The sequence below is a fragment of the Pyrus communis genome, chromosome 14, assembly GCF_041283825.1.
Source record: "Pyrus communis isolate YQ-2024b chromosome 14, ASM4128382v1, whole genome shotgun sequence".
In the NCBI taxonomy this organism is placed as follows: domain Eukaryota; kingdom Viridiplantae; phylum Streptophyta; class Magnoliopsida; order Rosales; family Rosaceae; genus Pyrus; species Pyrus communis.
The window spans coordinates 20,831,521-20,844,556 of NC_142578.1; the positions used below are offsets into that span (position 1 = coordinate 20,831,521).

A 13,036-nucleotide genomic window follows, 5' to 3' on the forward strand; every position below is an offset into this window, starting at 1 on the left:
CGTCAAAACTCTAAATAATGGACAATATCAATGAAAATGTTTTCTTTGTTGTAAAAGTTGTGGGAGTGAATGCCCACATGTTTTTAGTTAAAGGTGAGGAAGACCTTTGTTATAAAAGTTGTGGGAGTGAATGCCCACATATTGTTAATCAAAGGTGAGGAAGACTTTAGAATAGTAGTCATGTTGTTGTTGTATGAGTTTATTCAAAGGGCATTCATTTCACTTTTGTAAATATTCAAGGATGTGGCTCTATATAAAGAGTGACACATCCAGACCAGAGTCGAGGCATGCTGGCGGTCACCCAAAGGTGACGTAACCAAAAAGGAAAGTGAAGCATAAAAATATGGATAAATTTAAACCAAAACTAACATTTATTTAATCTAAAGTAGAGAGTGCGCAGTAGTGTGAAGAACCCATAAAACAGAAGTGTTCAGAGCATAGATGACATAAGTAGTGAAGTCAAACTAGTTAAGTACACAAAAGGAAAAGCTCCTACATTTATTTAGGGGTATATCAAAACCGCCGGATATTCCTCGTACGCCATAGAGTGATCAGCTATGAAGACTGGCGTTAGGCGCGTCACATACAAGTCGGAGTTGCCTAATGCAACATGTATGACAGGACTGGCACCTACAATGGATCTGAGGTGAGCTTGCGGTGTGATGTGAACATACACGTGAAGCCTGGCCCTGGCCAAGGCGAGTACTACACCGGTGAAAGCATGCATGATGAGCAAGTATAAAGTGTATGAACATGCCATGACAATATATAAATCTCAACGTCATGATAGCATTTTTAAAATTAAATAAATCATGGCATATTGACATAATATAAATCTCAAAGCATTTGCGGAAACTATAAAGCTTTATATATAATATATAAAAACAAATGCCCACTCATTGATACGTCGATGGATCGTAGCCTCCTAACCTTGTTTGTCCTCGTACCTCCTCGGGGTAAGCCTCACCTATATGTGAAATAACTTTACTAGTTAATTAATTAGGACCTGTAGTAAAAGGCTAGGAAAATCCCCCATAGTTTGCTCAAACAGAGGGTTTAAATATATGAAAACATTCTACTCAACGTCGTGAATCTGTACACGTCAAGCACACGTCGGCCGTTGGTCGGACACGCCCTTATGCGCCGACAGGTCGCGGCCACACGCGCCTGACAAACTGATAGCAACCCTAGGCGAATATTCCGTTAAACTTGACGGAATATTCCGCTAAACAGTAACGGCATCAGTTACCTTTAACAGTGTCAAAATATTCTGTTAACTTTAAAGGAATATTCTGTCTTCTTCTCCAGTGGACCTCTATCGTCGTCGCCGCCACAATCTGGTTTGTCAGAATTTGGGGAATTTTCACCAGTTTCTGGAAAAATTTCAAATCTTCATTTCTCAACCATCTTTGACAAACTTTATATGGAAATGAAGCTTATGAAGAGTAGAACAAGTATATACCTTTTGGAAGTCCAAAAAATGGACAGAAATTTGACTGAAAAAGCTCGAAAGTCTTGGACCTAGTTTCCACTCCTTAAAATTGAGTGCTTCGATGTTGGCTCCTCTCCCAACTTAGGTTAGTGGCCATGGGGAGTTATGTAAGTGTTTCCAAAACTCCCAAAACCTTGTAACTCGCATGGAAAAACATCGAAGAATCCACACCTGAGTCAGAGCTCCGAGTTGCTCCGAGTTGGACACTCAAAACTTGTTCATTTCATGATCGGTTCGTATAGATGGGTTTGAGAGGAACATGATGGTGGAGGTTTAAAGGTCGATCTGTGAAGTTTTGAAGTTGATCCTTGTTGTTGCAGAGAAAAAAGAGTTACGGGTAAGGGAGAGAGAATGAGAAGATGAGAGAGAGAGACAGTTTTCTAATTAGGATGAGAAGAGAGAGAGCAGTGTCTAATTGGGTGAAAAGAGTGGGAAATGAAATGATTGGTGGTGAGGGAAAATAAGGCATGGAACAAGTTTTAAAAAGGGAAAAGGTGATAAGATTTGTACAATTTGAAATCAGATGAAATCTAACGTACCCTATAAAAAACAGTAGCTTCCAATACTAAATAATTAACGCACATGTGTACAATTCTACTCGTTGTTAACGCACTTTAACTAAATGTAACTTTTTCGTTACAACTCCGATTCGGGTCTAACTCGCGCTCATGCATTCATAACAACGAGTACTAACTAATTACGGTATCAAGAAAAATAATTTAAAAGCTAAATAACTACGTCCGCGTCAAGTTTCACTTTTCCAATAACGGCATAAACATCAATTTACACGCTCGGGGAGAAAATTACATGGAAAATTTGGGACGGGTTGTCACAAAGAGCACTCCATGTGTGATCTCAGCACACAGAAAAGAAAAGAAGTGAAAGTAATAATATCATTATCTCTTCCTTCCTTTCTTTACCTGCAATCCTTTTATGTTACAATTACGAAAACAAACAGTGTAATACATTACACCCGCTTCGCTCCTGTCCCTAGCAAAGGTTCTCTCTCTAACTTTTGCCTATTTATAACATGTTATTAGTACGACTCTCTAACCCTAACTAGCTCTTATTTCCCCTGGCCGAAAAATGCTTCCTCCAAGGATCTTACTGTTCTTCTTCCTCCTCTGCCTCGCTTGATGTACCCTCGCCAAGATCGGCTAGCACCATGCTTTCTCCTAGTTATTAATATAACAATTACTTATATTTTTTTTATTTCTTGTTTGGTGTAGCTCCTGATTAGTAACCCAATGTTTATATATGTTAATTTTACTATGATTTTAGATGATGTGGAATAATTGTCCATCTTGAACTGCATATTTAATTTTACTGTAATTTTAGGTGGTGCTGTATAATTGCTTACTCATCCTTAATTTTATTTCTTGAGCAAAAAAAAGATATTTTCTAAAGTCATATGGGGCTTAGAGAAGTTTTTATAAAAATTGAAGAAAAAAAAAATTGGTGGCACAATATTGTCCAATAAAACATGAGTTATTTGATCTTTTTAATTTATTTAATTTGATTGTCAAAAATCAAGAAGAGTACGTAAAAAGTAAAAATAAACACGTGGATAAGACACCTTGAAACATCCCCTGGTTTTACAACCCCACCGACCAATAAAAATTGAAAAACCTTTTTCTTTTTTGAGAAACTTTTTTGGAAAACCATAAAATAATAAAGAAGCAGCCCCATGTTTAGAGTCCAAAACCACTTACCAAAATTATAAAGGACAGAGACGAGTAAGAAAGTTTCAATTTTCTGTCTCTCTTCGAAAAGTCGCTCTCTCTCTCTCCCTCTCTCCCTTCGGCACCCATCCCCCCCCCCCCCCCAAAAAAAAACAAAACACGAAAACAAAAACCAAATCGTGTTTGTTTCACCAGAAATTCAGACCCCCAGAGTCCTCGTAATCTTTTTCTTGGTTTCTTGTTTTTTCCGAAATCGAAACAATTCTCTGGACCTTTTGATTTGTCCGAAATTAATTAAGCTGAAATGCTGCAGCTGCTATTCGCGGTGGCATTCTCGGCGGTGCCTCTGACGCTTTACGTGCCGCCGATCCGAAGCCTGAACCTGTTCGTGGAGACCGTCGAAGACCTCCTCCACCACACCACCGTGTACACCCGCAGTCTCTACCCGCGTCTCCGCCTCGGCTTCTCTCGCCTCCTCAGCTCCCTACTCCGCTTCACCAGGTAGACCTTCCGTACACACGCTCTCCCAATTTGCCAGGAAGTCTTCAAGGTTAAAACGCCATTAGATTACTCACCGTACCCGATCCACCCCCAACAACCCCAGATTTTTTATTTTTTTTATTTTTTGAAGAATTTTCTTTAATTTTAAGAGCTGTGATGTTTTAATTTGTTGAGGTGGTGTTGTTAATGATATGATAATTGGGTTGGTAGAGGTTGAATTTTTATTTAGTTATTCTTTTGGGGTTGATTAATCTTCCATTTTCCAAGTGATTCAGGTTTATGTTGAACTTGTACATCATTTACATAATCTGCTCCATTATTATTGCAAAATTAACCCATGATTAATAAATTAACTGGGTTTTCATTGAGCTCAAATTATTGCAAATCTCTCTCTTTATTTGTGTTGGTATCGTTGAGTTCTTGTGGTGGTTGAGCTATAATTTTAGTTATATGCATGGACTTGGATAGTTATCACGAATTATTTATCATTTGTAACGGGTTTATAAATCGGTTGGGTAAAAATATTCACTCTTACAAGTAATGTTTTGAATGGTATTCTTCTTCATTAGAGAGTGAGAGATTTGTTCAATTCTTGCAAAAACTGAATTTGAATCACATTATTATTACAAGTTCTTTGTGAGATTTAACTCACTTTCTTATCCTTTAATGTAAATAATATCGTTTGTACAAGTAATATTTCGAGGCTGATTTTCTTTCTTTATTAATGGGAAGTCGGAATAAAGGGGAAGTTATCTTGAACTTACTACTTAGATACTTTCAGTTCAGCAGGTATCTGCTCCACACTTGACTACTTAACGTTTGCTCTAGACACAATAATTGGTACACAAGGGGTGCGCCATCCCGGCCCTCTCGTATTAGGGAAAGGTCCTTGCAACTCTAACAACCACATGAATACCGTCTCACGATGTTCTAAACCCTGCCCACATACTGCTTAATGTGCGAACAGCCCAAAAAATAAAATAAAATTGTCATTCCATTAGTTCGACTACTAAATTAATTAAATAATTTGGCTCCATAAAAAATTGATTAATGTGTCGCTTTTGTTTTCTTTGATCGGAGTATTTTTCCTTTTGTGTGTAAATGAATGATTGGGTGCTTTCATGGCTGAGAGCTTGACAGTTGACTGCATGTCTGGATCTTCTTGTGCTCGTTGCACCTGGTATTTTGAATTTTCTAGTTTAGGAATTTCTATCCCTTTCTTTTGGATAAGGAGGACAAGTGGATTTTACATGTATTGGATCACAACAAATATTAATTAATTTTCTATGAAAAGAATATTTAGTGAATGAATAATGTGCTGAAATTTAACACGCTATCTACTAGAATAATAGATCCACGCTACATCTTGACATAGTTGCAAGTAATTCTCTCGTGTCAGAGCTTCAAAAAGACAGGTCAATGGTCCAACATCAATATTATCCCTAACTTAATCACATGTGAGACCAACAATTCTCTTCATTTACTAATTTATATTTATTTTAGGGGCATAAAACCAAATAGAAATATAGGGAGTAGTCCAACTAATTATAAGCATGTGCAAGGTCTTTCATTTCCCCGATGTGGGATTGATACTCTCAACACAGCCCTTCACATGTGGTGAATTTTCAAGCACGTGGACAACACAAATCAGGTGACATGGAGCACGTGTGGCCGTTGGACTTCACACACGAGACAACTTAATCTAATACCATGAAGAAAGTTGCGATTCCACCGTAAAACCAATGAATTTGTACAAATTGTATAGCTAAATAACACACCCCGACCGAAATCGAGGTGTTCTAGCCGTCGCGTGAGAATGACATAGCCAAGAGTGCAAAAGAAGTAAATAAGAATGTGAACAAGTAAAAACCAAATTAAAACTTATTAAGTAAGTATGCGGAAGTTGTCAAACCCAACTACAAACATTCAGAGCATAGATTACATAAAGGTGCAGTCGAATTGATTAAGTACTAAATATACAACTAAAGATAAAATATCCCTACATTATTTGATGGAGTGTCAGAACCGTCGATTAGTCCCCGTGTGAGACCAAAAGAGAACGGCTATTTAGGACCTGGATGGGTGAAAAACAGAAAGGTGAGTGGGCAAAAACAAAACTTTAGAAAACACGTTACTCTTTTCTGAAAGTAATAACCCCTCACTGTAAAACTCGTATAGTTTATAGAAAATAATACTACATAAGTACGAAAAAGAATGCCTGAGTGCAGTGAAAATGGAAGCATGCCATGCCACGATATCTCAACAATAATAAGCGTAAGCCAGGTGTGAAATCAGTCTAACTAGCATACTAGTTGGAGCCACCTAATGTGACCTGTACGACTGGACCTATTGTTCATCAGTCTATGCTAGCACACGAGTCGGAGTCACCTAATATGACCTGTATGACAAGCTAAGTGTAAATATGTAAGCTTTAGTGCTACGATCACGTGATGGCTAGCGATAAATCACGGTTCACCTACGAGTCGAAACTGCCTAATGCAGTCAATACGACAGGCTAACACCTACTTGGATCTAAGGTGAGCGTGCAGTGCGGGAGGTGAACATACACGTGAAGGTTGTGCCCTGGCCCATGGCGGGAGTACTAACACGGGGGTGCAGCAATGATAAGCTCTAAATGAATATATGCATGCTCATATAATGCAACCATTTTAATCACATAATAACTCACCTTTACCTACCTGCGCCTCCATAGGATCATTTGACATAATCACAAATTCCATCATAATGCAATATTTAAATATAACACATTTAAATCATGGCATGCTATGCATAATCAATTTAAAACATTTCTGGAAACCGTAATATATATATATATATATATATATATATATATATATATAAACAAATGCCCATTCACTGATATGTCGAAGGATCGTAGCGCCTTAGCCTCGCTTGTCCGTGCTCGTCCTCGGCATAAGTCTCCCCTATATGTGAAACAACTATTTTTAGTTAATTAATTAGCACATACGCAAGAATCTAAGAATAACATCTCATAGTTTGCTCAAACGGAAGGTTTGAATATACGAAAATGTTCTACTCGAAGTCACGGACCCGCACATGAAAACCACTCGTCGGCTAGAGGCCGGACGTGCCCTCACGCGCCGTCCAACCCAAGACCATACGCGCAGGCACGTGCACATCATGCGCGACGGAAACCCTAACGGACGTTAGGAATATTCCGTTAGGATCGGTGGAATACTCCATTAAATATTAACGGTCTTACCTAACGCCGTTAGAATATTCTATCAACTTTGACGGAATATACTTTGTCTTCTCCAATGAGCTTTGCCATCTAGTTCGTTGGATTCTGGGAAAATTTTCAAACCTTAATATCTAGCTCATTTCTCAACCAAAATCCATGAAATTTATATGGATTTGAAGCTCTTGAGGAGTAGAACAAGTTCGTACCTATTAAGAATCCAAAATCGAACTGAAAATCCCTCGAAAGTTCTAGCCAAAACTGAAACTCCTCGAACTTGCGTGATCCGAAGTCCACTCCTTCCCAAACTTAGTCTAGGGTCTCTATGAAGTTGAGTAGATGTTCCCTCATGTCCTAAAACCTTGTAATCTCGCCAAGATCACAACGATACCAACTCAACCGAGTCGGAGCTTCCGAGTTGGCAAGTTAAAACTCATTCGTTCGACGATCGAATGGTACGACTGGGTTCATGAGGTCGAGAAGAGTGTGATGGTGGTGATTTCCAACTTGATCTGTGAAGATTTGGTGTGCGTTCAAGGGTGATGGTGTCTCGGGTGCAAGAAGGAAGAAGAAGGTGCGAGAATGAGAGAGAGAGAACACCTGATTGGGCGAATGAGAGAGAGAGATATAATCTGATTGGGCTAGGGAAAATAGGAACTAAAATAATTGGTGAATAAGGTTAGGTACGGGTCAAACTTTCAAAAGAAAAGAGACGATAAAATAATTTAAAATTGCATATATACATCCACGTCACCTAGTTAACCAGACATAATCGTCACTTACACACTCGAGGAGAAATTATATAGAAAATAGGGACGGGTCGTCACACTAAATCTATAATCTTCGGAGAATGTTCACCGATGTTGGTCCACCCCTAATGCAAATGGACTGGTAACTAAAGTGGTTAAGAACATTTACCCTTGCACTCAAGGTTCTATCTTTAAGTCCTTCTCCAATCTCCCCAATATCACTCATATAGAAAAAAGAACCTAATTTAATGCTCATTCAAGAGCATAACATCCAATTTTCTCAAAATTGGATCATCACATCATGTACTAATATATGCGAGTAGGGGATTGCCCTGGTCGATAGGTTCTTCCTCTTCAACGTACTATGTTCTAGGTTCAAACTTTCACTCTCCCGTTACTGTATCTCTAAGAACTAATATTGTACATAATAACAATCATGTGCTAATGTATTGATCCATCACTTAAAGATTTTTGTTCAAGTATAAAGGTTGTATGGGAGGTCTGTGAAAACTTTAGACCTACTAGCCTGCTAGTAATACATTCCATATATTTTTATTTGGGGTGGTGCTATCCACACATCTATTTTTACCTTTTACACACCTCTCTCAATTTTCAGTCATTGGAACTAATGAATTGAAAATATTAATGGATAAAAATTAACAAGGATGTGTGAAAGGTAAAAAGGAGTGTGTGAATCACTACCCACTTGGTACATTCATGCATTTACATCATTCATTGTATCCAACTATATGGATTCACCTATAAAACTTCTATATATACTCTCCTGTATTAAAAAATCTATATTTTATTATATTAATATTTTTCCATAAAAGAAAAACATTATCTTTTGATAAAAAATAAGAAAAGGCAAAACCATAGGGGTTAATCGGTTAATTTAAGCCATTTATTACTATGTTTTAGTCATATTCCTCTTTACTTGTTATTGAGAGGTCTCAAGTTTGATTCTCGCCAAATGCGAGTTTAAACTACATTATTGTTAGCTCATTGTGAGGTTAAGCCCACCCCTTATCGTTAGTGTAGACAATATCATTTGTTAAAAGAAAAATTGTTAATTTAAAATTTTGTGGATTAACAAAGAATAATTAGTGGAAGAAGAGGAAAGGCTAAAAGGAGTTCCTAGGACAACAACATGAATATCGACAACAAAAAAGGAACAAAAAATCTTTAGTTTATTATTTGCAACAAATTTCAATTTGAAACCTAGGAACAAAACAAACACAAACATGTCATTCACCAAGGAAGAAAATCTATTAAAATGAAATTGGATTCAAAGAAAATATAAACCTATAAATTGCAATGTGGGAACGTTAAAACACATATGTTCTATTGTATTATTGGTCTGAAATGTCATGCTGACTTTTTTTTAGGGTTGAAAAGAAATATGGAACAAACATATAATGAGCGTTCATCCAAGTATCCAATAAGTTTCTTACAATTTAGTGAAAAATTGACATGTAAATGAAAATTATCTATTTTATGTCTAAATGATAGTTGCGACCTATGCGGTTTAGGTTGGTGCCAAGGTTAGTTTATGCGGGCTAGGTGGATGCCTACGTAGATCTAGGTACTCTTTCTTATTTTTCTTAAAAACGCCTAGGGATTAATCGTGACGGTGTCTAGCTACCTAGCATTTAGGCTTGGACGTTTAGAACACTAGTTTTTTCTTGTTCCATTCGGTAAAAGCTCATGAAAAATCCTCTTTCACGTATAATACTATGAATCACAAGTCTTGGGTTTGATTTGAAGTCACTTTGGTAGATGTTCCGGTCGCATTTCGAGTTTTAAGGATCAAAGTTTAAGTAATAATATGTTCCACAATTCCAGTTATGAATAAGTTGTAAAACATTGAACCTGATATATTCCAGACGACAATTAGGTGTTTTCCAGATAAAACGCATTCAAAATATACCATAAAAGAAGAAAACAAAAATAATATTTACTGAGTATGGGCGCTATAAAAAGATGGCTCAAGGCCAGAAGCTGCACCTTCAACCTTTTCAAACCCGATATGCAATTAAATTCATAGAGATTTCTTCATAGATTTCAATCCAGATTTCAGATATTACTTCTTGGAAAGCACTTATAAGGTTTGTCTTAGTACCAATTTGTAGTTAAGATTAGTCAATTGCATGTACTTCTCATTCTTGAATATGTTATTGACATGTGCACCTATCTTTATTTTTATTTTATTTTATTTAGATTGATATTGAAGTTAATTAGACTGGTGATTCTCTTTGTTTTGCAACACCGTATCATGGATGAGTAGGAACTTCTATTCAAAACTCTTTGTGTTTGAATCACATAGTTTTGTCTTGATGATAAGAATCGTTCATATTATGAATTACTCTGTAAAGATCATTTTTGCAAAAAAGAATGAATTAAAACTAAGGTCGTATAGTCAATCTATTGTGAAAAAATACATATACGGTTCATAATGTTTTTACCAATTTTGTTCATCTGCTTTATACAGTTCAATGATTAAACGAGATTAAACGATCTTAGTTTTAATTGATTTTTTACATTGGCAATATTTAATAAGTGATTTATAATATAAATAGTTCTAATTATAAACACGAAGTTCTATGATATAAATCGTCAACTAACAATTTGAAGTATGAACTCTTACTCATTCTTTAAGTAATCAAGTATTATCTTATTCAATACTCGATCTGTGCAAGTTCAAGGACTAATTTTTACAAATATTTAATTCAAGGACCAAAGCTTCAGTTAGACCAAAATTCAAGGACCATTGCTTTAATTTTCTATTTCAAATATTTATTTCCATCCGGTTTTGATTTTTGTTTTATTTTGACAAAACAAAAAAAAAAAAAAAAAAACTCTTCGTAGCAGCAATGGCAAAGAACAACGGCGAAGACATCGATCTGGAGGCTCAGAACAAGGACATTGCTGAGCAAATTGGAGGTCCCAATGGCAAAACAGAACATCAAGTAACATGTTTGTACGAAATTCCCGACCCACTTCCTCCTTTGATGGAACTGTATGACTTTGGTAAGAAGAAAGCGAGTTCTACTGGTCGACCTGAGACCGAGAAACAAGTTAAAAGCAAATGCTATGAAGAACATGGTTGCTGTGAGCTTCCTGCACCAGCGTTGAAGAAAAGAGGAAAAGAAGTAACGAATGACGATGCCGGTGGCCTCCCAGATATTGTTGAACCACTCCCAGAAAATCTTGATCAACTGTGGGAGGACCATTGGACTCTGGAGAATTTCTTTGATAATGTGCCTGAATTTTAAGTTCTAGCTTTGACACAGTTTTTTTTTTTTAAGTTCTAGCTTTAAACAAACTAGTCCGAACTATTGAAGAAAAATAGTTATTAAGTGGACAAACTAAAATAAATCTAACTGCCGTTGAGCGGTTTGGGCTTGAGACCAATGTTGTTTTATTTTTATTCTTTCCCCGCTATCCAAAGTTATATCATATGTTTTCAGTGTTTTACTTTTAAGAACTTACATTTATACACTTTAAATCTAACAACATGTGAATGAAACAACAATTCTATACTTCAAAACTAAGACATTCTAACAATTACAGGATAGTTCAGTGGTTCGAGACGAATGTCAAACCTGTATTTCGCACGACATGTTCTAGTTTGATTCCTAACACTGTTGAATCACACGATGATAGTCAGAGATAGGCTGAAATGCTTTTGTGATTCTTTCCGACCCTGAAAAATTGGACTTGAACTGTCATGACGAAGCTACCAGCTGGTCCCCTTTTAAATGAAAAAGATTGAGAGACTCTAATAAAGTACTTTCTATAATCTTACAAGGATAAATATAAAACCTAACACTTTTAACAATTTGAAAGACATGTAAAGTCAAAATTGCATCTAGCAGTCTAATTTCTAAAATTTTAAAAACTATAAACACAATTGAAAATTCAATCAAAGTTAACAACTCACAATGTAATGTTATTAAAGGTTACTATTCAATTCTGAAAGATTCAAATCAAAATTCTGGGAATCTCTAAATGTCTTCCAATTTCCATTTTAATTTTTTTTTTTTTAAATATGCAGATTCAAAATTTTTGAGTTCGGATTTAAACTTTTACAATCGAAAAAACACTAGTCCAACTTGCACCCTAGTTGCCTTGAACGGCTCGTGATGTTTTTTGCTACACGGGTGGTGGTGTTCGTTCTAAAATATTTGCAACATAGAACTTGGCATTGTCGTTACCTTCCTTGAACTTTTTCACAATAATGATTTTTTCCTCAAACTTTTATATTTTTCAAAACATGGATAGCCAATGAGGAGCTTATTGCGAAAATTTGGAATTTTACATGTCACTAAAATATAAAATTTGTTTAGTCACTTAGTATTACTATCAAGTAGTATTTCTCTTTATTTGTAAGTGAGAAGTCTTATGTTCGATTCACACAAGCAAATTTGAATCTCATTATTGCTAGCTCATTGTGAAGATAAACTCACTCTCTATCCCTAAATATAGATAATATCATTTGTTAAAAAAATATAAAATTTGTTTATAAAAACTTCTAGCTTAGTTGGGCAAGAATACATCATCCTACTGATGGACTTTAGAATTTCGAGTTCTCAAATTTCAAATTCTTCTTGTCCAATATTGCTTTATAAAAAACAAAATTTTTGTTCATATGGGTAAGAGAAAATGAGATGGAGTTTAGAATGACAAGTTGGCAACTCTAGTGTAGAATTAGAAGGTTCTTTTGGAATGGATTTGTGTGTCCAGAGCTCGCCAACTGAAAGATTCGGAACATTTAAAAGAGAGAGAGGAAGGGACTCAGGTTGTTTAAGTTTTTTATTTTGTGAAGTAAGTCAGTGAGATGAGCTAATATGAAGTATGATTGAAACTAGAAAAATGCTAAGGAGACTCTTTCAAAAAATGGGACTCTCTATGAACTCTCTGACACATCTTTTTTTTTACACAATATTTTATAATGTTGGTGCGAGAATTGTACTAAAAATACGATGGGGCGGGGTCCATAGAGAATCTTACTTTTGAGAGGGTCTTGTTAGCATTTCTCTTGAAACTAAGTGGTTTGAATATGCAAGTGACCATTTACTACAGTAGTGAAAAAAAAAAAGAAAATGTGTTATGCCCTTATATAATGATGTGGGTTCAAATTCTGTCGATGACTAATCTAACATTTAGCTTATTAACGTTGTTGTTCTAATAAAAAAAAAAAAAAAAAAGAGGCAGATTGTCTACCCTCTTGTTTGGTACCCTTCTATCCCCTCCTATTTTTGTACGGTCACGGTTAAGTCACGTCAATATTTTATATTGATTTTTTTTATAGAAATAATAAGACAAAACAATAGAAATACCATAACCGCACAAATAAAAGAGAATAAAAATAGCACCCAAACAATAGAGA

At 35.9% G+C, this 13,036-nt stretch overlaps 1 protein-coding gene and 1 long non-coding RNA gene across 2 annotated transcripts; one reads left to right on the forward strand and one right to left on the reverse strand.

The window, feature by feature from the left end:
* Positions 1-329: 329 nt before the first annotated feature.
* Positions 330-1,941, reverse strand: LOC148691370 (uncharacterized). Its single transcript, XR_015955615.1, has 2 exons — positions 1,463-1,941; positions 330-1,373 (listed from the first exon to the last, which is right to left on the reverse strand). It is a non-coding gene; the product is annotated as an uncharacterized LOC148691370 (long non-coding RNA).
* Positions 1,942-3,320: 1,379 nt separating this feature from the next.
* Positions 3,321-4,060, forward strand: LOC148691371 (uncharacterized). The gene has a single exon (XM_088683879.1). The coding sequence runs from the start codon at positions 3,479-3,481 to the stop codon at positions 3,677-3,679; it is 201 nt and encodes a 66-aa protein (XP_088540005.1). The 5' UTR covers positions 3,321-3,478; the 3' UTR covers positions 3,680-4,060.
* The last annotated feature ends 8,976 nt before the right edge of the window (positions 4,061-13,036 follow it).